Source organism: Erythrolamprus reginae, chromosome 3, assembly GCF_031021105.1.
Source record: "Erythrolamprus reginae isolate rEryReg1 chromosome 3, rEryReg1.hap1, whole genome shotgun sequence".
Classification (NCBI taxonomy): Eukaryota; Metazoa; Chordata; class Lepidosauria; order Squamata; family Dipsadidae; genus Erythrolamprus; species Erythrolamprus reginae.
The window spans coordinates 45,103,109-45,130,774 of record NC_091952.1 but is presented as its reverse complement, the minus strand read 5'-3'; the positions used below and the strand labels follow the sequence as shown (position 1 = coordinate 45,130,774).

Genomic DNA, 27,666 nt, shown 5'->3' with positions numbered 1-27,666 from the left:
GGCATACCTGGGTAAGCCCATGACTGCTCTCACAGCTGCATTCTGCACGATCTGAAGTTTCCGAACACTTTTCAAAGGTAGACTCATGTAGAGAGCATTACAGTAGTCGAACCTCGAGGTGATGAGGGCATGAGTGACTGTGAGCAATGAGTCCCGGTCCAGATAGGGCCGCAACTGGTGCACCAGGCGAACCTGGGCAAACGCCCCCCTCGCCACAGCTGAGAGATGGTTTTCTAATGTGAGCTGTGGATCGAGGAGGACGCCCAAGTTGCGGACCCTCTCTGAGGGGGTCAATAATTCCACCCCCAGGGTAATGGACGGACAGATGGAATTGTCCTTGGGAGGCAAAACCCACAGCCACTCCGTCTTATCCGGGTTGAGCTTGAGTCTGTTGACACCCATCCAGGCCCCAACAGCCTCCAGGCACCGGCACATCACTTCCACCGCTTCGTTGACTGGGCATGGGGTGGAGATGTAAAGCTGGGTATCATCCGCATATTGATGATACCTCACCCCATGTCCTTGGATGATCTCGCCCAGCGGTTTCATGTAGATGTTGAATAGCAGGGGGGAGAGGACCGACCCCTGAGGCACCCCACAAGGGAGAAACCTAGGAGCCGACCTCTGATCCCCCACTAACACCGACTGCGACCGGCCAGAGAGGTAGGAGGAGAACCACTGGAGAACAGTGCCTCCCACCCACAACCCCTCCAGCCGGTGCAGAAGGATACCATGGTCGATGGTATCGAAAGCCGCTGAGAGGTCAAGGAGCACCAGGACAGAGGATAAACCCTTGTCCCGGGCCCGCCAGAGATCATCCATCAACGCGACCAAAGCGGTTTCCGTGCTGTAACCGGGCCTGAAACCCGACTGTTGGGGACCTAGATAATCGGCTTCTTCCAAGGACCGCTGGAGCTGGAGTGCCACCACCTTCTCAACAACCTTCCCCATAAAGGGAAGGTTGGAGACTGGACGATAGTTGTTAAGCACGGCTGGGTCCAGGGAGGGCTTCTTGAGGAGGGGGCGCACGAGCGCTTCTTTATAGAGTGATGGAAAAACTCCCCTCCCCAAGGAAGCGTTGGTAATCTCCTGGGCCCAGCTCCGTGTCACCTCCCTGCTGGCCGAAACCAACCAGGAGGGACACGGATCCAGTAAACAGGTGGCGGAACTCACAGCTCCAATGGCCTTGTCCACTTCATCAGGTGTCACCAGATCAAACTCTTCCCAGACAGGTGGACAAGTACGTGCCCCAGTCACCTTGACTGATTCGTTGTCAGTCGACTCTGTCTTACAATTGGAGTCGAGGTCGGCCCGGATCTGAGCGACTTTATCAGCGAAAAACGTGTTAAAATCCTCGGCACTACTCTGCAAGGGCTCCCCAACTCCCCCCTGGTTAAGAAGGGAGCGGGTCACCCTAAACAGAGCGGCCGGGCGGGATTCCGCTGATGCAATCAAGGCGGCATGGTACGCGCATCTTGCCGTCTTGAGCGCCACTTTTTAAGTCTTAATAAAAGCTCTTACAAGTGTTCGATCGGATTCAGACCTACTCTTCCTCCATCGCTTCTCTAGACGTCTCTTTTGGCGTTTCAACTCCCGGAGCTCCTCGTTGAACCATGGGGCTCTACGGGGTCTAGCGCCGCGGAGAGGTCGCAAAGGCGCAATCCGGTCGAGAGCCTCCGCAGCAGCCGTATTCCAGGCCTCCACAAGAGACTCCGCCGAACTGTGGACGAGTGCCTCTGGAATAACCCCAAGCGCCGTCTGAAATCCCTCTGGGTCCATCAGGCGTCTGGGGCGGAACATCTTAATTGGTTCCGCCTCCCTGCGGGGAAGGATTGGAGCCAGGAAGTCAAGCCGTAGTAGAAAATGGTCTGACCATGACAAAGGCAATGTTTCTAAGCCCCTTAGTCTCAGACCATTACTCAATTGCTCGGAAAGGAATACCATGTCAGGTGCGTGCCCTCCCTCGTGAGTCGTACCCTGTACTACTTGAGTCAGGTCCATGGCTGTCATGGTGGCCATGAACTCCTGTGCCAACCCAGAGGTTTCGCCGAGTGACGGCAGGTTGAAGTCCCCCAGGACAATAAGTCCGGGGAACTCCACCGCCAACCCGGCTACCTCCTCGAGTAGCACAGACAGGGCTTTTGACACGCAGCTGGGAGGCAGGTATGTGAGAAATAAGCCCACCTGAACCCCTAAGTCCAACTTCATCAAGAGAGACTCGCAACCCGCAATTTCCGGAGCAATGAGTCTACGTAGGCAAAGGCTCTCCCTGGCTATAATAGCCACTCCTCCCCCCCTTCCCTGGGGTCGAGGTTGATGCCATATCTGAAACCCAGCTGGGCAGATTTCAGAGAGAGGAACACCTCCCTCCGGGCCCAGCCAGGTTTCAGTAATACATGCCAGGTCGGCCTCCTCATCCAGGATCAAATCCCGGATGAGGAGAGCTTTATTTACCACCGACCTGGCATTGAGCAGCAGCAACCTGAGCCCAGGGCCAGAGTTACACTCATCACCAGTACCCAAGATTGGGCTCACAGAGCCAGAACAAGGGATCGTTATTAAGCAATGATCCCTCGTTCCCCTGGAACGGCTAACTCTGTGGCGTTAGACCCCGTAGAGCCCCATGGTTCAACGAGGAGCTCCGGGAGTTGAAACGCCAGAAGAGACGTCTAGAGAAGCGATGGAGGAAGAGTAGGTCTGAATCCGATCGAACACTTGTAAGAGCTTTTATTAAGACTTACAAAGTGGCGCTCAAGGTGGCAAGATGCGCGTACCATGCCGCCTTGATTGCATCAGCGGAATCCCGCCCGGCCGCTCTGTTTAGGGTGACCCGCTCCCTTCTTAACCAGGGGGGAGTTGGGGAGCCCTTGCAGAGTAGTGCCGAGGATTTTAACGCGTTTTTCGCTGATAAAGTCGCTCAGATCTGGGCCGACCTCGACTCCAATTGTAAAACAGAGTCAACTGACAACGAGTCAGTCGAGGTGACTGGGGCACGTACTTGTCCACCTGTCTGGGAAGAGTTTGATCTGGTGACACCTGATGAAGTGGACAAGGCCATTGGAGCTGTGAGTTCCGCCACCTGTTTACTGGATCCGTGTCCCTCCTGGTTGGTTTCGGCCAGCAGGGAGGTGACACGGAGCTGGGCCCAGGAGATTACCAACGCTTCCTTGGGGAGGGGAGTTTTTCCATCACTCTATTAAGAAGCGCTCGTGCGCCCCCTCCTCAAGAAGCCCTCCCTGGACCCAGCTGTGCTTAACAACTATCGTCCAGTCTCCAACCTTCCCTTTATGGAGAAGGTTGTCGAGAAGGTGGTGGCACTCCAGCTCCAGCGGTCCTTGGAAGAAGCCGATTATCTAGGTCCCCAGCAGTCGGGTTTCAGGCCCGGTTACAGCACGGAAACCGCTTTGGTCGCGTTGATGGATGATCTCTGGCGGGCCCGGGACAGGGGTTTATCCTCTGTCCTGGTGCTCCTTGACCTCTCAGCGGCTTTCGATACCATCGACCATGGTATCCTTCTGCACCGGCTGGAGGGGTTGGGGGTGGGAGGCACTGTTCTTCAGTGGTTCTCCTCCTACCTCTCTGGCTGGTCGCAGTCGGTGTTAGTGGGGGGTCAGAGGTCGACTTCTAGATTTCTCCCTTGTGGGGTGCCTCAGGGGTCGGTCCTCTCCCCCCTGCTATTCAACATCTACATGAAACCGCTGGGCGAGATCATCCACGGACATGGGGTGAGGTATCATCAATATGCGGATGATACCCAGCTTTACATCTCCACCCCATGCCCAGTCAACGAAGCGGCGGAAGTGATGTGCCGGTGCCTGGAGGCTGTTGGGGCCTGGATGGGTGTCAACAGACTCAAGCTCAACCCGGATAAGACGGAGTGGCTGTGGGTTTTGCCTCCCAAGGACAATCCCATCTGTCGGTCCATCACCCTGGGGGGGGGGAATTATTGACCCCTTCAGAGAGGGTCCGCAACTTGGGCGTCCTCCTCGATCCACAGCTCACATTAGAAAAACATCTCTCAGCTGTGGCGAGGGGGGCGTTTGCCCAGGTTCGCCTGGTGCACCAGTTGCGGCCCTATCTGGACCAGGACTCATTACTCACAGTCACTCATGCCCTCATCACCTCGAGGTTCGACTACTGTAATGCTCTCTACATGGGGCTACCTTTGAAAAGTGTTCGGAAACTTCAGATCGTGCAGAATGCAGCTGCGAGAGCAGTCATGGGCTTACCTAGGTATGCCCATGTTTCACCATCACTCCGCAGTCTGCATTGGCTGCCGATCAGTTTCCGGTCACAATTCAAAGTGTTGGTTATGACCTTTAAAGCCCTTCATGGCATTGGACCAGAATATCTCCGAGACCGCCTCCTGACGCACGAATCCCAGCGACCGATTAGGTCCCACAGAGTGGGCCTTCTCCGGGTCCCATCAACTAAACAATGTCGGTTGGCGGGCCCCAGGGGAAGAGCCTTCTCTGTGGCGGCACCGGCCCTCTGGAACCAACTCCCCCCGGAGATTAGAACTGCCCCTACTCTTCCTGCCTTCCATAAACTCCTTAAAGCCCACGTTTGCCGTCAGGCATGGGGGAATTGAAACATCTCCCCCTGGGCATGTTTAATTTATATATGGTATGCTTGTGTGTATGTCTGTTAGTATATGGGGTCCTTTTTAAATCTTTAAATATTTTAAATTCGCTAGATTATTTATGATTTGTTTCCACGTGTTGTGAGCCGCCCCGAGTCTTCGAAGAGGGGCGGCATACAAATCTAAGTATTAAATAAATAATAAATAAAGATATATAGCATGGGTGTCAAACTCTCAGAGTTGGATTGCTATCACATGATATATATGATGTTTCCCCCCCCTTTGTGGAGCTGGGGTGGGCGTGGCCTATGCATGACGCATCCGGTCTGTCGGCCCCTGATATACAGTATAGAATGTTACTCTCAGAAACTTTAACACGTGTAGACTTCAAGAATTCTGGAATTTCCAGTCTACATATTTCAAAGTTGTTGGCGTTGAGAAGTACTGTTCTAGATTAAGTTGAGGATGGTATACAGTATTTGAAAAATGGGCTGTTTTTATTTTAGGAATTTGGTGATGGAATTTACAAAACTCTATTTTACAAGGTTGTGGATTAATTATTTCCCCCCCACTTTATTAACAATGCTGTCATTTCCAGTTTAGAAATGTTTATATCATTCATGAAAGGCTCTCTTTCTCTGGTGGGAAATTGATAAGTCTACTAAATTCCATGAAATCTGCTTTTGTCTTTCAGAATATGACAAACTGGGATTTCTTCTGAAGTTGGATTCCAAACTGTGAGTAGAATGACGAAAGGACATTATTTTGATCTGGCATTATCAATTTCTTTTGTAGACAAAATAAATTTTGGTCCTGGTTTTCAAATCATATTACTATAATATAGTACCAATAAGCAGTGTTATTCAATAGCCATGATTAAAATTTATTATAAAAATAGTGGGTTCTTAATATGATTTTAATTTATCAACAAAAATTATTGAAAATAAACCGTCAAGAACATCACGTGAAAATTTTCATCATAGTCCATTTCAGACTACTGAAATTAAGAAATAAAATCAATTTAATTAAATAGAGCATTACTGGACAATGTTATATGAATTTCAAACCTGTGCATACTTAGGGGTTTTCTTAACATCAGTGTACAGGGAAAATAGGATAATCTGTCCACATATTGCATTAGCCTGATTTGTGAACTAACAGTGACTATATTCATGCATCACCCTAAGACAGAACTACATTGTAACTTACTGGTGATGAATTAATATAATCTTTTGTCCATACATTATAACATTTAGACATTTATAAATAAATTATTTTGCTGACAAAATATTCCTGCTATCATATTGCTAAATCCTTACTATGTGATATTTTTCTGACCCTCACAGTTACAGGTTTTCACTGTTAGATAAAATCAGGGATTTTTTTTCTGTGCATTGATTTGCAGGTAGCCCTGGCTTACAACAGTTTTGTTCAGTGACCACTTGAAATTACCACGGTGCTGTGGCAGTAGCTTTGGAAGTTTTGTAAGTGTGGGCTGACTGCCAATGAATTTTGATAATGTGACTGCACATGCAACTTTTACATGCAACTTTTGAGTGGCCTTAATAAAATGCAGGATAGAATTATTTGAAGTAATTTGAAAATGATTTCTGAGATGATGAAACAAAGAAACATAGAAGACTGACGGCAGAAAAAGACCTCATGATCCATCTAGTCTGCCCTTATACTATTTTCTGCATTTTATCTTAGGATGGATATATGTTTATCCCGGGCATGTTTAAATTCATTTACTGTGGATTTACCAACCACGTCTGCTGGAAGTTTGTTCCAAGGATCTACTACTCTTTCAGTAAAATACCGTAATATTTTCTCATGTTGCTTTTGATCTTTCCCCCAACTAACTTCAGATTGTGTCCCCTTGTTCTTGTGTTCACTTTCCTATCAAAAACACTTCCCTCCTGGACCTTATGTCTGGTCGAACTTCTCTTGTTGAAGCCTTACTCTTTTTTTTTAAAATGTGCATCTCATATGAACAAAGCAGTAAGACTTTTACCAAGTGGTTGTGGCTTCCATCTTGAATTTTTTAAAACCCCTGTAAGCACCCTAAACTACACTGTACGCCGTGGGAAAAAGCAAACGTAATAAGGACGCATACCAAATACTGTAGCTGAAGAAAATGAAAAGATTGATAAAAGAGAAATGAATTAAACTTCCTCAAGCAATTTCTGAAAGTTGTTAGATATCTTAAGTTGTAGGTATACGTCCTGTGTTCAAGGCAGTGAACAATAGTGTTGTGGCTAATTGCACAGGATGCGAACGGGCCACAACAAGTGGCAACATTGCAACTATTACTGGCATAATATTGGGCATGATATTATGCTGTCTTTGTTACCACATTTCAGGCACTATTAATAGATAGCAGACAGATAAAGTAATTATGAAGACTAGATTGGAATAAGTAATGGAGAGTGATAAGCTTCAGAAAAGTATTACTTCACAGCAGCAAACTGTATTACTTCAGAGCAGCAAAACACAAGCTGGTATTGTGAGCTTTGTTGTTTGTTTGTTTGTTTGTTTATCTGTCTGTCTGTCTGTCTGTCTGTCTGTCTGTCTGTCTGTCTATCTATCTATCTATCTATCTATCTATCTATCTATCTATCTATCTATCTATCTATCTATCTATCTATCTATCTATCTATCTATCTATCTATTTATTAGATTTGTATGCCGCCCCTCTCCGTAGACTCGGGGCGGCTCACAACACAATAAAACAGTTCATGACAAATCTAATAATTTACAATTTTAAGTATTTTTTAAAAACCCATTATTAAGCACACATACATACAAACATATCATACATAAATTGTATATGTCAGGGGAGATGTCTCAGTTCCCCCATGCCTGACGACAAAGGTGGGTTTTAAGGAGCTTACGAAAGGCAAGGAGGGTAGGGGCAGTTCTAATCTCTGGGGGGAGCTGGTTCCAGAGAGTCGGGGCCGCCACAGAGAAGGCTCTTCCCCTGGGGCCCGCCAACCGACATTGTTTAGTTGACGGGACCCAGAGAAGGCCCACTCTGTGGGACCTAATCGGTCGCTGGGATTCCTGCAGCAGAAGGCGGTCTCGGAGATATTCTGGTCCGATTGTTAGTTAGACACATTTGTCTAAGGCTGCCTTTCTCATCTGATGTTCTGCAGAACCTCTGGGGTTCTATAAGTATTGTGATTTATAGTAAAAGTATAGTAAAAAATATACTTTTAACTTTACATGCCACATAATCCTAGCAGTCAAAATGTTGGGAATTTTTATGCGCTGTCACTCAGTGCTGGTCTACTGCTTTGCAGCTGTAAATGTGGATTAGAAATTAAACATTGTGAAATATGTGTGTATTATAGTATTAACCCCGGGATTGTCAGTGCCCTGAAAATTAAAACATGGATTCTTCTAGGGAAACTCATGGCCTACGGGCTGGATTTGTCATGTGCTGGCCACCCCAACCCCTCCGGTTTAGTGAAGGGAAAAAAGTTGTGATAAGTCACGTGATGACAACATGACGTCGCGAGTTTGACACTCATGCCATAGAATAAAAAGGTTAAGAAAGGCTGTATGTTTGTGATTTAAGATACCACTGTTATACTGTTATACATTTCAATTCTTTATTTAGTCATTATTATACTAATCATTATTACATTAGTGTCCTTCAGTAGTTTTCATATAATTTTTAATGCACATATCCCCTTTTTAGGTCTCATTACTTAGGTCTAATAAAATATCAAGGCTGGGACCCAGATTTTGATGTATAGATTATTCATCTTGAGTTTGGTTCGGGAATCGGGATGATTCTTGTTTGTTGGCAACAACTTGGAAGTGGATCTGGGGGGATTTCTTCTCAGCTTCCACTTCGAATGCAGCCTTGAGTTTTTTTTCATCCAAATGCTCATTATTTAGTTTTTTTCCGAGATGACTCAGAGTCAGCTATGTGTTTCCACTTTCTGAACTCATACACAGTATTGTGACACAATCTTTCTGCTTGAAGACTTTATTTGGGCTTGTGAAATGTTTTGAGAAGGCATATGCCTTCAATCTAGAAAATGCATCTCAAGGTTCTGAAAGGGAAAGAAAGAGAAAAGTAAATCCCACAAGTCAAACCTTTTTGTCTTTTGATATAGAAGTAGTGAGGCTTGAATTTTAAGCAATGGCATACTTGGGAGGTGAGGGCAATCTACTCTGAAGGCAAGCAATAAAGGGGACTGCTGCCAAAATTGACAACGTAGATGCAAGAATCAGTTGTGTTGATCAAGGTAGCACGGTAGCAATTAAGGGAAGAGAATGACTGGTCAAAAATCACCAAGCTGATTTTGTACCTGTGCAGGTCTAAAACTCACACAGACACACCAATTTCTAGTCTGGTGCTTTAATCACTACCCTAAACTTGCTCTCGGTAACAGAGAAGAGGGTGTTAAATAATTATTTCCTGCAGGCCCCAAATATGTTAGGTATGCAACTGCTTGTAAGAAGGCTGCTGGCATGTTTGGTGCTCCTATAAATTGTAGTGCAAATTTTAAAAAGCCGCCTCCAGCAAAGAAACTTTGCTGGAGGTCATAGAAATGTCTCTGCTTCTAAAGTCATTAATCCTTTTAACTATGGTTCAAAGTATTATGTCCAGATAGATTTTATACTGAAATAAAACTAATTGCCGCCAGTAACTTTCCTGACCATTAACAAATGAACATCCATTATTATTGAAAGGTTTAACTCAAATTATAGTACAGCTGTCAGGAATTGAAATTTAAATGTTTGACTTCAGGAGATAATGTTGATTGTAGATAATGTATTTATTTAGCTATTTGATAAATGAATATCCTATCAAATGGATTGCGTAATTTACAGAAAAAAGTAAAATTAGCAGTTTATGTTGAATTACTTAAAGTGCTCATGTTTATTCTGCAAAGTTGGCAAACAAACACATTGTAACAAGTATTATTATTATTATTATTATTATTATTATTATTATTATTATTATTTATTGGATTTGTATGCTGCCCCTCTCCGCAGACTCGGGGCGGCTAACAACAGCAGTAAAACAGTACAACAAAATCCAATACTAAAAAAGCAGTTAAAAACCCATTATATAAAGACCAATCATACATACAAACATACCATACATAAAATTGTGAAGGCCTAGGGGGAAAGTATATCTTAGTTCCCCCATGCCTGGCGGCAGAGGTGGGTTTTAAGCAGCTTACGAAAGGCAAGGAGGGTGGGGGCAATTCTAATCTCTGGGGGAAGTTGGTTCCAGAGGGTCGGGGCCGCCACAGAGAAGGCTCTTCCCGCCAAGCGACATTGTTTGGTTGACGGGACCTGGAGAAGACCCACTCTGTGGGACCTAACTGGTCGCTGGGATTCGTGCAGCAGAAGGCGGTCCCTGAGATATTCTGGCCCGGTGCCATGAAGGGCTTTATAGGTCATAACCAACACTTTGAATTGTGACCGGAAACTGATCGGCAACCAATGCAGTATAGATAAAAGGACATGTTCTGAACCGTTTCCTAAACATTAGTGAGGAGGCGGTGAATCCCAACCCTAGTTAATTTTTTGTAGCATGGTCTGCTGATAGTCTAACGTTTCATTATCTCATTTTAAAAATTATATTGTTTTGAACATTATTAACAACAAAAAAGAGAATATTTAAAGAAATAGATAGTTTAGAAAATTACATACAAGTATCTTAATAAAACAAGCTGGAATATTAATTTTATCGATACCATTTAATCAAAGCTTGTCTTGAGAACTGGTTTCATATTAAGTTAAAGCATTTTCTTAATTTGAAGCTTGTTTATTGATAATATTCCAGCTTGATAGGCACATTTCTGAGTGCTTGGACATTTAGCCAGCCAAAAACCGTTGCTTCTATAGGTGAACTTTAATTAAATTATTATTGTTATTATTGTTCGCTAATTAAATTATTCAGATTCATTCAATGAATTGAATAATTAAAAGTGAAAGATATATGATATATAGACCATAGAATTTTATATTTGCTTGGAGCTAGATATAGATTTTATTTCGTTTTGTATTTATTGGTGATAGAACAATATGCATCCTTAGTGGATTTATATATAATGGTGTGTTTGGCCTACGACCATATATTTTAATAAACTGATAGGAAATTATTATTTTATCAATAGAAGAGAAAATAAAATCATAAACTATATTGTTTAACCTAGACTTTGACTACTTGATATTTCTTGGCTCATGGCTGAGTGGTGAATATGTTTGAATAAGTACTCAAATGGTATTAAGAATTCAACATTTGGCTGCTTATAATCTTTTTGTGATTTCTGACTACATTGTTGATGTCCACGTTTTGTGGAAATAATAGTCACACTCTGGCTGTGTAGTCAAACTAGTAATGAATACTTGGTATTATTTTCAAGGATTCATGAAAATTGAAAGGAGATGAGAAAAGAAGAGGAGATCAAGACAGTATGCAAGGAAAAAATTAAAAGTAAACATTCTGAAATTGATGAAGTGCTGTCAAATAATTTGCATTCCTACATGAAATAAATAGCTAGAATGCAAAAGAAGGGTCAGTCGAAGGGTTTCAAAATGTAGGTGGCATCTTGAATATAAAGCTTTAATGAACTCAGGGGCTGCTTTGCATGTTGACAGGCAGATTGTAAACTTAATTTCTCTGAACTTCTCTGGATGTTTTAGGCACTGTGTGTAAATTATGGCAAGCCATAGATTATAGATCTATTTCTTGACCCATATAAAAATACTTGGCAATAATTCCTTTACTTCAAGCTGTTGCTGGAAGAGTAGTATCATATCAACAGTCTGGGATTAATCAAACCTATAAATAATTGCAGATGGCAGAATTACTGTTGCATGTACTCTAAAGCACAGAAATGTTTGAGAAGGATCTAGTAAAACACTCTTTTTTGAGGGGAGGGGAGAGAAAATAAACTATTGCATTATTAACCTGCAATCTGCATTCAGGTGCTACTTGCTCATGTAGTTTCTTGTAAAGAAATATCTATCAGTGTTAGAATATGTTATCCATTATTTGGTTTCTTTATATGTATGTGTGTATGTGGGTACACACACAAACACACACACAGAAGAACTGGGACACCCGGACGATGGGGATTCGGGGCTTCCCTCGTGAGAGTGAGGGAGCCCCGTGGCGCCGCGGCCATTGACCCTGCCCCCTTTTCACACACACACACATGTAGTCCTTGACTTATATAACAGTTTATTTAATGACCATTCAAAGTTGTAACAGCACTGAAAAAAGTAACTTATGACCATTTTTTACACTGTCAGCTATTGCAGTGTCCCCACAGTCATGTGATCAAAATTTGGACACTTGGCAACTGGCTCATATTCATGAACATTGCAGTGTCCCAAAGTCATGTGATCATCTTTGGAGACCTTCTTACAAGCAAAGTCAACGTGGGAGTCAGATTCACTTAACCCCTATGTATTAATTTAACAATTGTAGTGATTCAATCGTAGGGAAGGGGGGGAGGAGTGGCTATTATAGCCAGGGAGAGCCTTTGCCTGCGTAGACTCGTTGCTCCGGAAATTGCGGGTTGCGAGTCTCTCTTGCTGAAGTTGGACTTAGGGGTTCAGGTGGGCTTATTTCTCACGTACCTGCCTCCCAGCTGCGTGTCAAAAGCCCTGCCTGTGCTGCTCGAGGAGGTGGCCGGGTTGGCGATGGAGTTCCCCGGACTCATTGTCCTGGGGGACTTCAACCTGCCGTCACTTGGCGAAACCTCTGGGTTGGCACAGGAGTTCATGGCCACCATGACAGCCATGGACCTGACCCAAGTAGTACAGGCTCCGACTCACAAGGGAGGGCACGCACCTGACATGGTATTCCTTTCCGAGCAATTGAGTAATGGTCTGAGACTAAGAGGCTTAGAAGTGTTGCCTTTGTCATGGTCAGACCATTTTCTACTACGGCTTGACTTCCTGGCTCCAATCCTTCCCCGCAGGGAGGCGGAACCAATGAAGATGTTCCGCCCAAGACGCCTGATGGACCCAGAGGGCTTTCAGACGGCGCTTGGGGTTATTCCAGAGGCACTCGTCCACAGTTCAGCGGAGTCTCTTGCAGAGGCCTGGAACAGGGCTGCTGCGGAGGCTCTTGACCGGATTGCGCCTTTGCGACCTCTCCGTGGCGCTAGACCCCGTAGAGCCCCATGGTTCAACGAGGAGCTCCGGGAGTTGAAACGCCAAAAGAGACGTCTAGAGAAGCGATGGAGGAAGAGTAGGTCTGAATCTGATTGAACACTTGTAAGAGCTTTTATTAAGACTTACAAAGTGGCGCTCAAGGCGGCAAGATGCGCGTACCATGCCGCCTTGATTGCATCAGCGGAATCCCGCCCGGCCGCTCTGTTTAGGGTGACCCGCTCCCTTCTTAACCAGGGGGGAGTTGGGGAGCCCTTGCAGAGTAGTGCCGAGGATTTTAACACGTTTTTCGCTGATAAAGCCGCTCAGATCCGGGCCGACCTCGACTCCAATTGTAAAACAGAGTCGACTGACAACGAGTCAGTCGAGGTGACTGGGGCACGTACTTGTCCACCTGTCTGGGAAGAGTTTGATCTGGTGACACCTGATGAAGTGGACAAGGCCATTGGAGCTGTGAGTTCTGCCACCTGCTTACTGGATCCGTGTCCCTCCTGGTTGGTCTCGGCCAGCAGGGAGGTGACACGGAGCTGGGCCCAGGAGATTACCAACGCTTCCTTGGGGAGGGGAGTTTTTCCAACACTCTATAAAGAAGCGCTCGTGCGCCCCCTCCTCAAGAAGCCTTCCTTGGACCCAGCCGTACTTAATAACTATCGTCCAGTCTCCAACCTTCCCTTTATGGGGAAGATTGTTGAGAAGGTGGTGGCACTCCAGCTCCAGCGGTCCTTGGAAGAAGCCGATTATCTAGGTCCCCAGCAGTCGGGTTTCAGGCCCGGTTACAGCACGGAAACCGCTTTGGTCGCGTTGATGGATGATCTCTGGCGGGCCCGGGACAGGGGTTTATCCTCTGTCCTGGTGCTCCTCGACCTCTCAGCGGCTTTCGATACCATCGACCATGGTATCCTTCTGCACCGGCTGGAGGGGTTGGGGGTGGGAGGCACTGTTCTTCAGTGGTTCTCCTCCTACCTCTCTGGACGGTCGCAGTCGATGTTAGTGGGGGGTCTGAGGTCGGCTCCGAGGTCTCTCCCTTGTGGGGTGCCTCAGGGGTCGGTCCTCTCCCCCTTACTATTCTACATCTACATGAAACCGCTGGGTGAGATCATCCAAGGACATGGGGTGAGGTATCATCAATATGCTGATGATACCCAGCTTTACATCTCCACCCCATGCCCAGTCAACGAAGCGGTGGAAGTGATGTGCCGGTGCCTGGAGGCTGTTGTGGCCTGGATGGGTGTCAACAGACTCAAACTCAACCCGGATAAGACGGAGTGGCTGTGGGTTTTGCCTCCCAAGGACAATCCCACATGTCCGTCCATTACCCTGGGGGGGGAATTATTGATCCCCTCAGAGAGGGTCCGCAACTTGGGCGTCCTCCTCGATCCACAGCTCACATTAGAAAACCATCTCTCAGCTGTGGCGAGGGGGGCGTTTGCCCAGGTTCGCCTGGTGCACCAGTTGCGGCCCTATCTGGACCGGGACTCATTGCTCACAGTCACTCATGCCCTCATCACCTCGAGGTTTGACTACTGCAATGCTCTCTACATGGGGCTACCTTTGAAAAGTGTTCGGAAACTTCAGATCGTGCAAAATGCAGCTGCGAGAGCAGTCATGGGCTTACCTAGGTATGCCCATGTTTCACCATCACTCCGCAGTCTGCATTGGCTGCCGATCAATTTCCGGTCACAATTCAAAGTGTTGGTTATGACCTTTAAAGCCCTTCATGGCATTGGACCAGAATATCTCCAAGACCGCCTCCTGCCGCACGAATCCCAGCGACCGATTAGGTCCCACAGAGTGGGCCTTCTCCGGGTCCCGTCAACTAAACAATGTCGGTTGGCGGGCCCCAGGGGAAGAGCCTTCTCTGTGGCGGCCCCAACCCTCTGGAACCAACTCCCCCCGGAGATTAGAACTGCTCCTACTCTCCTTGCCTTCCGTAAACTCCTTAAAACCCACCTTTGCCGTCAGGCATGGGGGAATTGAAACATCTCCCCCTGGGCATGTTTAATTTATACATGGTATGCTTGTGTGTGTGTCTGTTAGTTTATGGGTTTTTTTTTAAAATTTCTAAATATTTTAATTAATTGCATTATTTATGATTTGTTTCACTTGTTGTGAGCCGCCCCGAGTCTTCGGAGAGGGGCGGCATACAAATCCAAATAATAAATAAATAAATAAAATAATAAACTGTGGCACAAATGTTCGTAAAATGGGGTAAAATTTACTTAACAAATGTTTCACTTAGCAACAAAAATTTTGGGTTCAGTTAAGGTCGTAAGTCATATGTATATGAATAAGTAGAGATATGTAGATACATATGTACACTTCACTTCAGCTCAACGAATAGATAGTTTGGGTTCCAAAATAAGATGCCCCAGGTTAAAATACCGAAGAATTTCAGAATAGGGTGGAAAACCTTTTTGGGAGGAGTAGAATTCTTTTGTGACAGAAACAGGAAATTAGGTGGAACATTATGAACAACTTGACATGTAGCCAATGTTAACTTTGAATATGACTGCTTTTAATGTTGCTGACAGATTACTGTGTTCTCTTTATTTGTTTATTAATTATTTGATTGACACGCTTATCTTTCCTTCTAAAATATCAAAGCAATTGGTAGCTCAAAAATACTTCACTTCCCCATTTGTCAATTTACGTTTGTTATCTTCACTGGAAATAAGCCCTTCTTCCTTCTGATAAATTCATGCATCTAAACACTATAGTGGGCATATACAAAATATCTACGGAGTCTACGAAGAGGGCGGCATACAAATCTAATAAATAATAATAATAATAATAATAATAATAATAATAATAATAATAATAATAATAATAATCTATACCTTCCAAAAGGCAGTTCCAAAACAAGCGAACAGGAATTATCATCATCCAATTAACAATTATTCATCAAAATAGAATTTTAAATTTGGATTTATCAAACATTCTCATATATGATAGATGGATGGATGGATGGATGGATGGAAGGAAAAAGGGAGGGAACAAAATAGGATAAATATGAAATAAGGATATGGGAGTAAAAATACATATGACCATTAAAACTCCAATTCCTGTTGTCTAGAACTTTGCTCTAAAGAAGGGATGAATGACTGAAACATCCTGTTTTTAAATCCAGCAAACAAAAAGCCCCACTCAAATTAATGCTAATCTTCAAGGGCACTTAAAGGTGAAACTCGAAAAAATTAGAATATCATGCTAAAGTTTCTCTGATGCATTTGACAAAACCATATCCCTGTCTCTTTTGCTGTCTCTGTCCCAATGCCAATGCCTATACTTATACCTTTGCCTGCCTTTCTTTGCCAACTTGTGGGCAATTTGGTTTCATTCTTGTCTGCAGTAAAGTTTTGAATCTAGTTGAGTCGCATCTTGGAATCAGCTTCCAAATCTGTTTGGGAATGAAAATCAGAGTTGCACACATTGAGATGTTAGATGCCAAGCTCTAGTGTGAAGCCTGGCATCTTCCCACAACTCTTCCCACAACAATAAGAACATTTGGACTGGAAATACCAGGTTGCATAAGTACATTTCAGATAAGCCACTCATAGGGCTATTACTTTGCCATTTTTCTTGGGGTTAAGAAAAAAGAAGTGGTTAAAAAAATATGAAAGGGTTACCAGTGAAGGATGATGCCTTGACATCCCCATGAAACTCTAGAACAGAGATGTCAAACTCGATTTCATTAAGAGCCAAATCAGGATTGTCTTTGACCTGGGGGGGGGGGCGGCAGAGGGGCATGGGCAGAGGTAATGGCCAGCTCGACATCATTCATGTCAGGGGCATCTGTGGTGGCTTGAGCATTCTGCCAGTGAAAACAGACTCCCAAGCTCCTGCTCCAACAGCATCCTGCGACCCTCTGCTAGTGAAAATGGAATTTGGGAGGGCCACGGGCTCCACTTTTGCTGGCAGAGGCCCTTTGCTGTTTCCATGGGCCAGGCCTAAGTACCCTGTGGAGCAGATCCAGGCCCTGGACCTTCAGTTTGATACTCCTGCTCTAGAGCACCCAGAGCCAGTACTAAAACTCACCAAATAGAGTACAGTCAAATAGAATTTTATTGGCCAAGTGTGATTGGACAAACAAGGAATTTGTCATGGTGCGTATGCTATCAATGTAAATAAAAGATATGTTTGTCAAGAATCATAAGGTCCAACACTTAATGATAGTCTGGGTATAAATAAGCAATCAAATCCTATTAGGAACTAGTCAATATTAATTATAAGGATACAAGCAACAAAGTTAGACATATAGTCATTTCTGGGAGGAGATGGGTGATGGGAACAATGGGACGATTAATAATAGTGCAGACTTAGTAAACAATGTTGAGGGAATTATTTTTTTAGCAGAGTGATGCCGTTCAGGGAAAAAACTGTTCTTATGACTAGTTGTTCTGATGTGCTGTGCTCTATGGCGTCATTTTGTGGGTAGGAGTTGAAGCAGTCTGTGTCCAGGATGTGAGGAATCTGTAAATATTTGCATGCGCTTTATCTGTTTCAGGGAACTAGGAGATAACTACCGGTAGTGTTCAATTGTTAAAAAAGAAGAAAATGTAAGGAGACCATAAATTGACAGTAGCACCAACTTATACAAATGAAAAGTTAATGAACAATATAAATATTTGGATACATTTATACACAATTGTACATTCTTGTACTATGATAATTCCACTGATGCGGATAAATATTGGCTGAGTTCATATAACATGCTAAATCATAAATCTGAATTAATGGAATGCAATTGCTATGTTTATATCCAGTCAGTCATATTATTTGGGTTAAAAAGATGACCTGTTCACACAACATGTTAATACAACTGCTATGGTAGATTCCCACTATAGCAGATTAACTTTCAGAGGGCAGGGTAGAAAGTCGGGAACAAGTTACTGCTCTTTTTTTTGTTGGATAGTAAAAAAATATCCTACTATAACAACTCAGTGGTGAAATCCATTTTTCTTACTACTGGTTCTGTGGGTGTGGCTTGGTGGGCGTGGTGTGGCTTGGTGGGCGTGGTTTGATGGACATGGCAGACATAGCATTTTTTAAATCTTATTTTATGAAGCAAAAATTTTAAAAAAATTGTTGTGGTCCAAAAGTTAAGCTTTCTAATGATTCTGTAGAAGATTCAACTCCTTTAGCATTTTTTTCTGTTGCCAAAAGCTTCAATTTTTAGGCAAAATGGAAATCGAATAACACAAAAAGCAGAGGTATTCTGAAGAATTATATGCTACCCCTTAATTATGATATAAGCAGTTCTGCCAATGTTTTTAGGTTACAGTTTATGGTCAGATCTTAAAAGTGATATGATTTGTGTAATAATTTTATTAGTTCCATACAAATAATACTCAAGGTACGACAGGCCAATTAACAAATATTTGAAATTATGATCAACCCCCTTCCAAAAGTTATATATTACTTCAAAGTTATGACAACTGCAGCATCATTCATTATTGTGCTTCCCCTGCCTTGGGCAATGACTAGAGTCATGCCAGAGCATAACTGCTACTGCTCTCTGGTTCCCTTGCTTGCCTCAGCCACATGGCGCAGCTGATCTCTGCCTGGTAAATCTTCATTCACTTCTTGCCCAGCTACCTCCCATGTGGGGCCCAGCCTGTTTGCCTGCCTTTCCTGCTGGCTTTCCTGCTTGCCTGCCTTCCCCATTGCCTTCCCCGTGGGGCTCATGGGCCAGACCACTTGCCTGCCTCCCCTGCTGCCTTCTCTATTGTCTTCTCCACTTGCCTGCCTTTCCCGTTGCCTTCCCTGTGGTCCTATTTGCTTGCCTGCTTTCCCTGCTTGCCTGTTCTTCCCCATTTCCTTCCTGACTTGCCTGCCTTCCCCATTGCCTGCCACCCCCATGGCCACTTCCTCATTGTTTGTCGCTGGCAAACAATGGATGCTGCAGAGACAGGGCAATTTCCCACATGCCATTGCAAGCCCCTCCCTCCTGGACTGACAAAATAAAAGCCCATCCAAAAATTGCGGCTACCTGCCAAGTATATGCTGCCAAAAAGAGGCTAGGGGGGAAAAGAGAAGGGATTATGGAAATGCCCCATTTTAATAATAATAATAATAATAATAATAATAATAATAATAATAATAACAACAACAACAACAACAACAACAATAATAATAATAATTTATTAGATTTGTATGCCGCCCCTCTCTGAAGACTCGGGGTGGCTCACAACAGTAATAAAAACAGTATAACCATGGAACAAATCTAATAATAAAAATTGTATTAAAAACCCCAACTGTTAAAAACCATACAACACATACATACCAAACATAAAATATAAGAAAGCCTGTGGGAGATGTCTTAGTTCCCCCATGCCTGGCGATATAGTTGGGTGTTGAGTAACTTGTGAAAGATAAGGAGGGTGGGGGCTGTTCTAATCTCCGGGGGGGAGTTGATTCCAGAGGGCCGGGGCCGCCACAGAGAAGGCTCTTCCCCTGGGGCCCGCCAAATGACACTGTTTGGTCGATGGGAGCCGGAGAAGGCCAACTCTGTGGGACCTTATCGGCCACTGGGATTCGTGCGGTAGAAGACGGTTCTGGTGGTATTCTGGTCCAATGCCATGTAGGGCTTTAAAGGTCATTACCAACACTTTGAATTGTGACTGGAAACCGATTGGCAGCCAGTGCAGGCCACAGAGTGTTGTAGAATTTTCCACATCCATTTGGCTTTCTGTACCATGCTGGATTAGGATGGGGAGGTGGAAAGGAAAGGAAAAAGCCCACTCACACCAGCATGATGGCGAATCTCTCTTCCAACTTGTTGGTTCGGGAATTGAGAGCTTGGGGGGTAGATTGTGCAATCTGAAGTCCATCTGCTGCTCCTTCAAGCCTGGCTCTGGCTACAGAGGCAACCAGTGGGCTTGTTAAGGTATGCAATATGCCGCTGCTAAGCTCCTAGGCTCAGATGACCGAAACCAATCTCGGTCTCAGGAGAAGGGCAGCACAGAAATGGAATGGAATGGAATGAATGAATGAATGAATAAGTAAGATTTAATTTGCATTTTTTTCTGAGAATGATCATAACACTATTTTTTACAGGCCTCCAGAGCTAGTATCAAAATACGCTAATATCTCAGAGGGTGTTTGCAAGGCTGGGTATGCTTCTGCTTTGATGACTGCCATCTTTCCAAAGTAAGTGGCTGATCCTTTGTAATACCTAATTACTGTAATGTCCTAGATATGTGATGAAATATTCACCTTATTAAAAATGAAATTAAAAATGAATTTCAGAGTTTTGCAATGCTGTTTTAATGATGCAAAAATAAACAGGAAACAGTATATGTACATAATGACTGCAAATAAATGAGATATTTTTTTCATTTTATCCTTACATTCTCATACGTTCTAATCATTGGGGATTTTGGATTTTATTGATGATATCATGATTAATCACAGCAGGTTATATAGCATCCTCTGCTGATCTTGAAAATGCTAGCTAGAGTTGGATCAAGTTTGTGAATTTGACTGGGAATATTTTAAACAAAAAATTATGATAGAATTATGTTAGTAGTACTATGTACAAAAGAGTTGGGTTTGCAATATATAAACAAGCTAACAATGAATGTTTGTTTGTATTGAAGTATTATAGCTTTAAGAGGTAGTGTTGCAAATTGCCATAAGAGGAAGCCAGAAAGCATGATTCTCTCTCTGCTCTCTCTGTTCTTTCTGCTGATTCACTGTGACTAATGTAGTAAGCTCTGGGTGTTTGATGTGCTAATTTGATGGATTTGTAAGCTATAATGTATGTCTGATATGTAAGACAAAGACAGGGAAGTTATATTATTATTGCATTGAGAAATATTGACTGATTTGAATGTGTATGACCAGACTGTTTAACTTGACTGTGCTATTTCTAAAGTAAACACTATTTTATACACTTTAATGTATCTGTCTTGTATAACTGAATAATTACTCATATCTCCTGGATATCTGCTGGAATCCCATGTTTTTCCTTTGTGCACGTCCTTGATAATTCAAGACTTCTGCACATTTCTTAACAAGTGCAATGGCAAAACATGTTCATATTTTTGCAAGAAAATTGTATGGCTGGATCTGTGGGGTCACTAGGAGTCAAAATTGACATTTTCACAGACCATTTCAAATGCTTCTAAAGTCTCCATTTAATTCAACAATATTATAGGATCATATTCAATGCTTTTTTTAAATGATTTTTTTTCATCATACCAGGTAATATATGAAAGTAATTGGAACTGATAAGGCAGTAAAAGGGTTTTCATTCACTGAATGTTTTGTGTCAGGAATTAGTGAAATTTTAATGGTGTTACTAAGTTTCTCTTTGTTGAATTGAACTTTTTTTTTAATTGGTAGGTTTTGGTGTACGAACAGTTGTGATAAGAACAATTTTGACATTTGTCTGAAAATAAATCTGGCTTTCTATACTTTATGAGAACCTCCAGGCCTAAGGGGTCATTCTTCAGTATAAGGCTAGTGTCTTTTCCCCTTCTTCGAACTTGAAGAAAGAGCCTAAAAGCATTACATACCGGTATACAATTCTCAGTTGGTGATGTTTCCCAACGAACAGTTTTCTTAGGGTAACATTTGCAGTATAACCATTTTTTGATGTGGCATTTCTGGTCTGATAAGTGCACATTATATTTTATAGTTTTATTTGCTTTGGGGTTTTTTGGTCAGTTTCCTGGTTTTCCTACTGAAAGCAGAAACATTTGGATCCGCTGTCAACAAAAGCCCCTTTGGTTCTCTGGAATCTAAAAATCTAGAGATTTTTACTATGCCTTCCTTGTTGCTTTGTTTTGTTTGCACATTCATATAATACAATTGAGAACCAGTGTGGTGTAGTGATTAAGGTGCTGGTTATGATAAGGGAGATCCAGGTTGTAGTTCTCCTTGTATAGCACACAAAAGCAGTCGAGGTGATTTAGGAGTAGTCACTGTCTTTTGTCCCTAAACTGAGAAAGCATCTAGCTATTAGCCCAAACAGTGTTGGAGACTATCACCCATATACTTTAATAAAGAGGCCTAAAGTGGAGAGATTAAGGTTGATAATAATGTTATCGAGGATCACAACAACAGTTATTACTGAGAACCATGAGTATCACTTTGTAGACTACAATTTCTGAATCATAAAAGATTCTTTTATATGTACTGCAAGTTTTCTCTGATCTGACTGTAGAAACATAGAAACATAGAAGACTGATGGCAGAAAAAGACCTCATGACCCATCTAGTCTGCCCTTATACTATTTTTTTTATTTTATTTTAGGATGGATATATGTTTATCCCAGGCATGTTTAAATTCAGTTACTGTGGATTTACCAACCATGTCTGCTGGAAGTTTGTTCCAATGATCTACTACTCTTTCAATAAAAGAATATTTTCTCATGTTGCTTTTGATCGATCCCTCAACTAACTTCAGATTGTGTCCCCTTGTTCTTGTGTTCACTTTCCTATTAAAAACACTTCCCTCCTGAACCTTATTTAACCCTTTGACATATTTAAATGTTTCAATCATGTCCCCCCTTTTCCTTCTGTCCTCCAGACTATACAGATTGAGTTCATGAAGTCTTTCCTGATACGTTTTATGCTTAAGACCTTCCACTATTCTTGTAACCCTTCTTTGGACCCGTTCAGTTTTGTCAATATCTTTTTATAGGTGAGGTCTCCAGAACTGAACACAGTATTCCAAATGTGCTCTCACCAGCGCTCTATATAGCGGGATCACAATCTCCCTCTTCCTGCTTGTTATACCTCTAGCTATGCAGCCAAACATCCTACTTGCTTTTCCTACTGCCCGACCACACTGCTCACCCATTTTGAGAAATCACTATCCCTAAATCCTTCTCTTCTGAAGTTTTTGCTAACACAGAACTGCCAATACAATACTCAGATTGAGGATTCCTTTTCCCCAAGTACATTATTTTACATTTGGAAACATTAAACTGCAGTTTCCATTGCTTTGACCATTTATCTAGTAAAGCTAAATCATTTACCATATTACAGACGCCTCCAGGAATATCAACCCTATTGCACACTTTAGAGTCATCGGCAAATAGGCAAACCTTCCCTACAAACCTTCCTCTATGTCACTAACAAACATATTAAAAAGAATAGCACCCAGAACAGACCCTTGTGGCACACCGCTTGTAACCTGTCTCTGCTCAGAATACTCACCATTAACAATAACTCTCTGATGTCTACGCTTCAGCCAGCTGCAAATCCACTGAACTATCCAGGGATTAAGCCCAACCTTCACTAATTTATCTATCAGCTCTTTATGTGGAACCATATCAAAAGCTTTGCTGAAGTCCAGATAGGCAATATTTATAAAAATAGATAGTTTAGAAAATTACATACAAGTATCTTAATAAAACAAGCTGGAATATTAATTTTATTGATGCCATTTTGGTCAAAGCTTGTCTTGAGAACTGGTTTCATATTAAGTTAAAGCAGTTTCTTAATTTGAAGCTTGTTTATTGATAATATTCCAGCTTGATAGGCACATTTCTGAGTGCTTGGACATTTAGCCAGCCAAAAACCGTTGCTTATATAGGTGAACTTTAATTAAATTATTATTGTTATTATTGTTCGCTAATTAAATTATTCAGATTCATTCAATGAATTGTCCAGATAGGCAATATCCACTGTAATAACTGTTCCTTTTATAGATGGCTATATAGTGGACAAGACAATTGATGTACAAGCTCATAATACTGTTAGAGTTGCAATTGAATGTACCATATTTAGATATTCAGAATCTATTCAAAATTAAATTTATTTATTCTTATATTCCTTGTCATGAGCTGTTTGCAACTTCATGAATCTGTTTTTTTTCCTTTAGTTTAACTTCAGCAAATATTCTTCATAAACATGAGATGACAGCTGTGTTGCTATAAACGCTCTTTAGGTTCAAAGACTCTTGTTGGCCACACAGATTAATTCAACACCTCCTCACTGAACTAGCAGAATTTGTTACAGCTATTCATTATTTTGGTTAAGACGAAAGTGCCAGCTTGTTATTTTGTTACCCCTGTCAAAGTCTTAAATATCTTTAAAAAGAAGTGCAACTATTCAGTCACTTTTCTTGCTTTCTGTTCTCCCATTTCCTACATAGTAAATTGGGGGGGGATTAAATTAATCATAAGTCCCATAACCTCTTAACCATAAGTATTTTTATTTGATGACTATGGCAAAAAGAAAGTAGGCAGTGTAAAATGCTATATTTTACTGGCTGATAAATTATTAGAAAGTTGAAGGTTTACCAGATTCACAAAATGAATAAATAGAATTGACTTGCAGAACCTTAATACCGATACTATATATTTTTTAAATGTCAGTAAAAGATCCCTTGGGATAATCAATTAGTATTTTGATGGTGATGTTTTAAACATCTGTTTATCTAAATTTGCTACAGTGGTCTTATACAGTAAGTATATAAGCTTTTCAAGGACAGAGTATAGAAGTAGGCTTGCTGTCTCCCACATTAATTGATTTCACAAAATCCTCAAAACCCAAGATTGCAAGATCTAGAAAATGGTACATCATTGGAAAGTTACAAATTAATGTTAAAAGAACCTTACTTAATTAACTTAAACCAGGTATAGTATATCCATTTTATAGTGTACGTGGGAACTCTCCCTCATTACCAGTTTAATTGGAATATAGTGTACATTTATACTATGAAAGATTAGGGGAAATGCAAATGTTCATACTGGAAAGATATGCAAGGTAAAGTATCCCAAGAACCATTTAATATGATTATAAATAAAATTATGAATGAGCAATGAGGTGGCCGTACAGTAGTACCTCTAGATACGAGCTGCTCCACATGCGAGTATTCCAAGTTACGAGCCACGACGCGAGCAAAATTTCTGTTCAACACCCAAGCTCAAATTCGGGATATGAGCCGAGCTTCCACTAGGTGGCGCAATAATCTCCTTGCTTCCGGTTATCTCGGTGTGAAAAACAAAGTCTAAAGGCATTCGTTCGAGATGCGAGTTGATCGACTTACGAACTCGGGTCTGGAACGAATTAAACTCGTATGTCGAGGTACCACTGTATTTGTATTTGATACCAAATACAGGTAGTCCTTGACTTATAACAGTTCATTTAATGACCATTTAAAGCAATGGCATCAAAAAGTGACTCATGACCATTTTCATACTTGTGACCATTGCAGCAACTCCATGATCACGTGATTAAAATTCAGATCCTAGAAGCTGACTTACAGCTGCCATATCCCAGGGTCATGTGATCCCCTTTTGTGAATTTCTGGTGAGCAAAATCAGTGGGGCAGCGAGATTCACTTCACAAACATAGTACTAACTGTATAACTAAGGTGATTTATTTAATTACAACGGCAATAAAAGTTTTAAAATGGGTCCAAACTCACGTAACAACTGTCTATCTTAGCAGGAGAAATTTTGGGCTCAATGTTGATCATAAGATGAGGACTACCTGTATAAGAATAGTAAAATTTAAAAGAAATTGCCAAATGCATCAAAAGGAGCCAACTTCACTGAGGAGCCGGGGCTCCAAATAGTAAATGCAATTCAGTGTTAGCAAAAGCAAATTCCAAATTGCCAAAAGAGTGCACACATGCGATAGAAGAAAAATTCTCAGGCAAAAGATACAAATCATGGTTTGATGTATTTAAAATTGAGTCTGCTTTGTTATGACAAATGGAAGTTCATATTGTCAAAACTCCCATGTTGTTGCTGTGAGATGTTATAAATTGCATACAAGCATTTCATCTCACCTACCACCTACTCCTAAATTCTAACTTTATCTTGATTTGTGTGGCATTGAGTAGTTTCATGGAAAAATAGTCCTTTCATCAATTTTGACAGTTTGATAATAATTTACAGTTTGGTCTATAGCACCCTGTCCTCACAACACATATTTTCTCTCTTGTATACTTTCAGTTTTCTCTTTTCCATATAAAAGTAGAAATGTTTAGATGTCCCAACTATGAACATAAAAAGATTTGAAATATACTTGAACTTTCTAAAGAAATAATGAATTGCTCTTTAGAATAATATCTAAATAACTAAATACTTTGCCTACTTCACAGGAAAGACTCTTATTGGGTTGTAAAATAATAAAATGTTCATGGTACATCAGGGTGGTTAGAGTACAGCAATGCAGGCTACTTCAGCTAACTACTTCCTTTGCCAGCGAAGCACCCATTATTGCACTGCTGGGATTCCCCTGAGGCTCCCCTCCATGGGAAACCCCACCTCCGGACTTCCGCACCAGCATCGCAAAAACACAGAGGTCTGGATGTGGGGTTTCAAGGACTTTGGTGCTTTTGCGATGCTGCGATGATGCTCCCTTCGCTGGGAAACCCCACCTCCAGACTTCTGTTGCCAGCGAAGCACTCGTTTTTGCGATGCTGGAATTCCCTTGCTAGGATTCCCCTGCAGGTGGGGTTTCTCATGGAGGTGGGGTTTCTCATGGAGGGGAGCCTCAGGGGAATCCCAACAGCGCAAAAATGGGCACTTTGCTGGCAACGGAAGTTCGGAGGTGGGGTTTCCCAGCGAAGGGAGCAGCATCGCAGCATCGCAAAAACACCAAAACGGGCGCTTCGGCTGGCAAAAGGGGTGAATTTTGGGTTTGCACGCATTAATCGCTTTTCCATTGATTCCTATGGGAAACATTGTTTCGTCTTACAAACTTTTCACCTTAAGAACCTCGTCCCGGAACCAATTAAGTTTGTAAGATGAGGTATCACTGTATAAGTCTAAATGCTATTGCTATTGCCATGATTAGTACTTTGCTGGATCAGATCCCTGCCCCCCCCCCCTAATCCAACAGTATATTCTGGATGGAAGCTGTGGCCACATAATCAGGTGGGTAGTAGAGGAGATTTTAGTCTCCATTTACATGTATTTCTGAGTGTTAGAACAAAAACCTTATTTTGTGGTGGAGGTGAACTGCACTTAACCTGGATCTGTTTCAAAGTTTCTAGGATTGTGAAATTTATATTCAAAATAAGTATAAACAAAAGCCCCAAAATGTCATCCAGTATGGAGTATGGAGTACTCAAACTACCGTATTTTTCGGTGTATAAAACGCACCTTTTTACTTCAAAAAAGTGTATCAAAAATTGGATGCGTCTTATACATCAAATGTTGCGGGGGGGGAGTTGGGTAGCAGACGGCAGCGGCAGCCTTCCCGTGCTTCGCCGGCTGTCCACGAGGACGTCTGGCAGCCCTTGGCTGCTTCCCTCCCTGCGGGAGACTGGCAGGCATTAGCCAAAGAGCCCTCCCAGCATGCCGAAAAGCGGTTCAGGCGAGCGGCTGTGGCCGGGCAGGGGCTGTCTCTCCCTGGCTGAGGAACTCCCTCTGTCTTTCACTTTGACATCAGCGAGAACACAAGCGGCGTCTGCTTCACTTTCAAAGCCTCCTGTATGACCGATTCTCTAAGGTTTCTAACTTATTTTGCTCTAACTGTCACTGTCTTTCCCCTCCTCTCCCTTGTCTGCATGTGTGCGTGTGTATGTGAGTATGTGCGAGAGAGAAAGAGCGCCGGACGGGTGCAACTACCTGGACACCTGATGAGAAAAAACTAGTAGTAATAGTAGTGCAGACTTAGTAAATAGTTTGACAGTGTTGAGGGAATTATTTATTTAGCAGAGTGATGGTGTTCGGGAACTGTTCTTGGGTCTGGTTGTCTTGGTGTAGCAATGTTGTGAGGATAGGAGTTGAAATAGTTTATGTCTAGGATGCGAGGGGTCAGTAAATATTTTCACAGCCCTCTTTTGCAGTATACAGGTCCTCAATGGAAGGCAGGTTGGCAGCAATTGTTTTGTTTTGCAGTTCTAATTATCCTCTGAAGTCTGTGTCGGTCTTGTTGGGTTGCAGAACCAAACCAGGCAGTTATAGAGTTGCTTGGTTAAAGGAACTTTATTTATAAATTGATCCAAAGACCCTCTTA

General features: G+C 42.5%; 1 protein-coding gene across 2 annotated transcripts in view; it reads left to right on the top strand.

Annotated features, from left to right (window-relative positions):
• The window catches only part of ST3GAL3 (ST3 beta-galactoside alpha-2,3-sialyltransferase 3), a 251,254-nt gene that overhangs the window by 77,551 nt on the left and 146,037 nt on the right, over positions 1–27,666 (top strand). For both annotated transcript variants that reach the window (XM_070745047.1, XM_070745046.1), the window contains 2 exons: positions 5,277–5,319; positions 19,793–19,885. In XM_070745047.1, the coding sequence (XP_070601148.1) occupies positions 5,277–5,319; positions 19,793–19,885 (136 nt within the window). The remainder of the gene's footprint in view (positions 1–5,276; positions 5,320–19,792; positions 19,886–27,666) is intronic.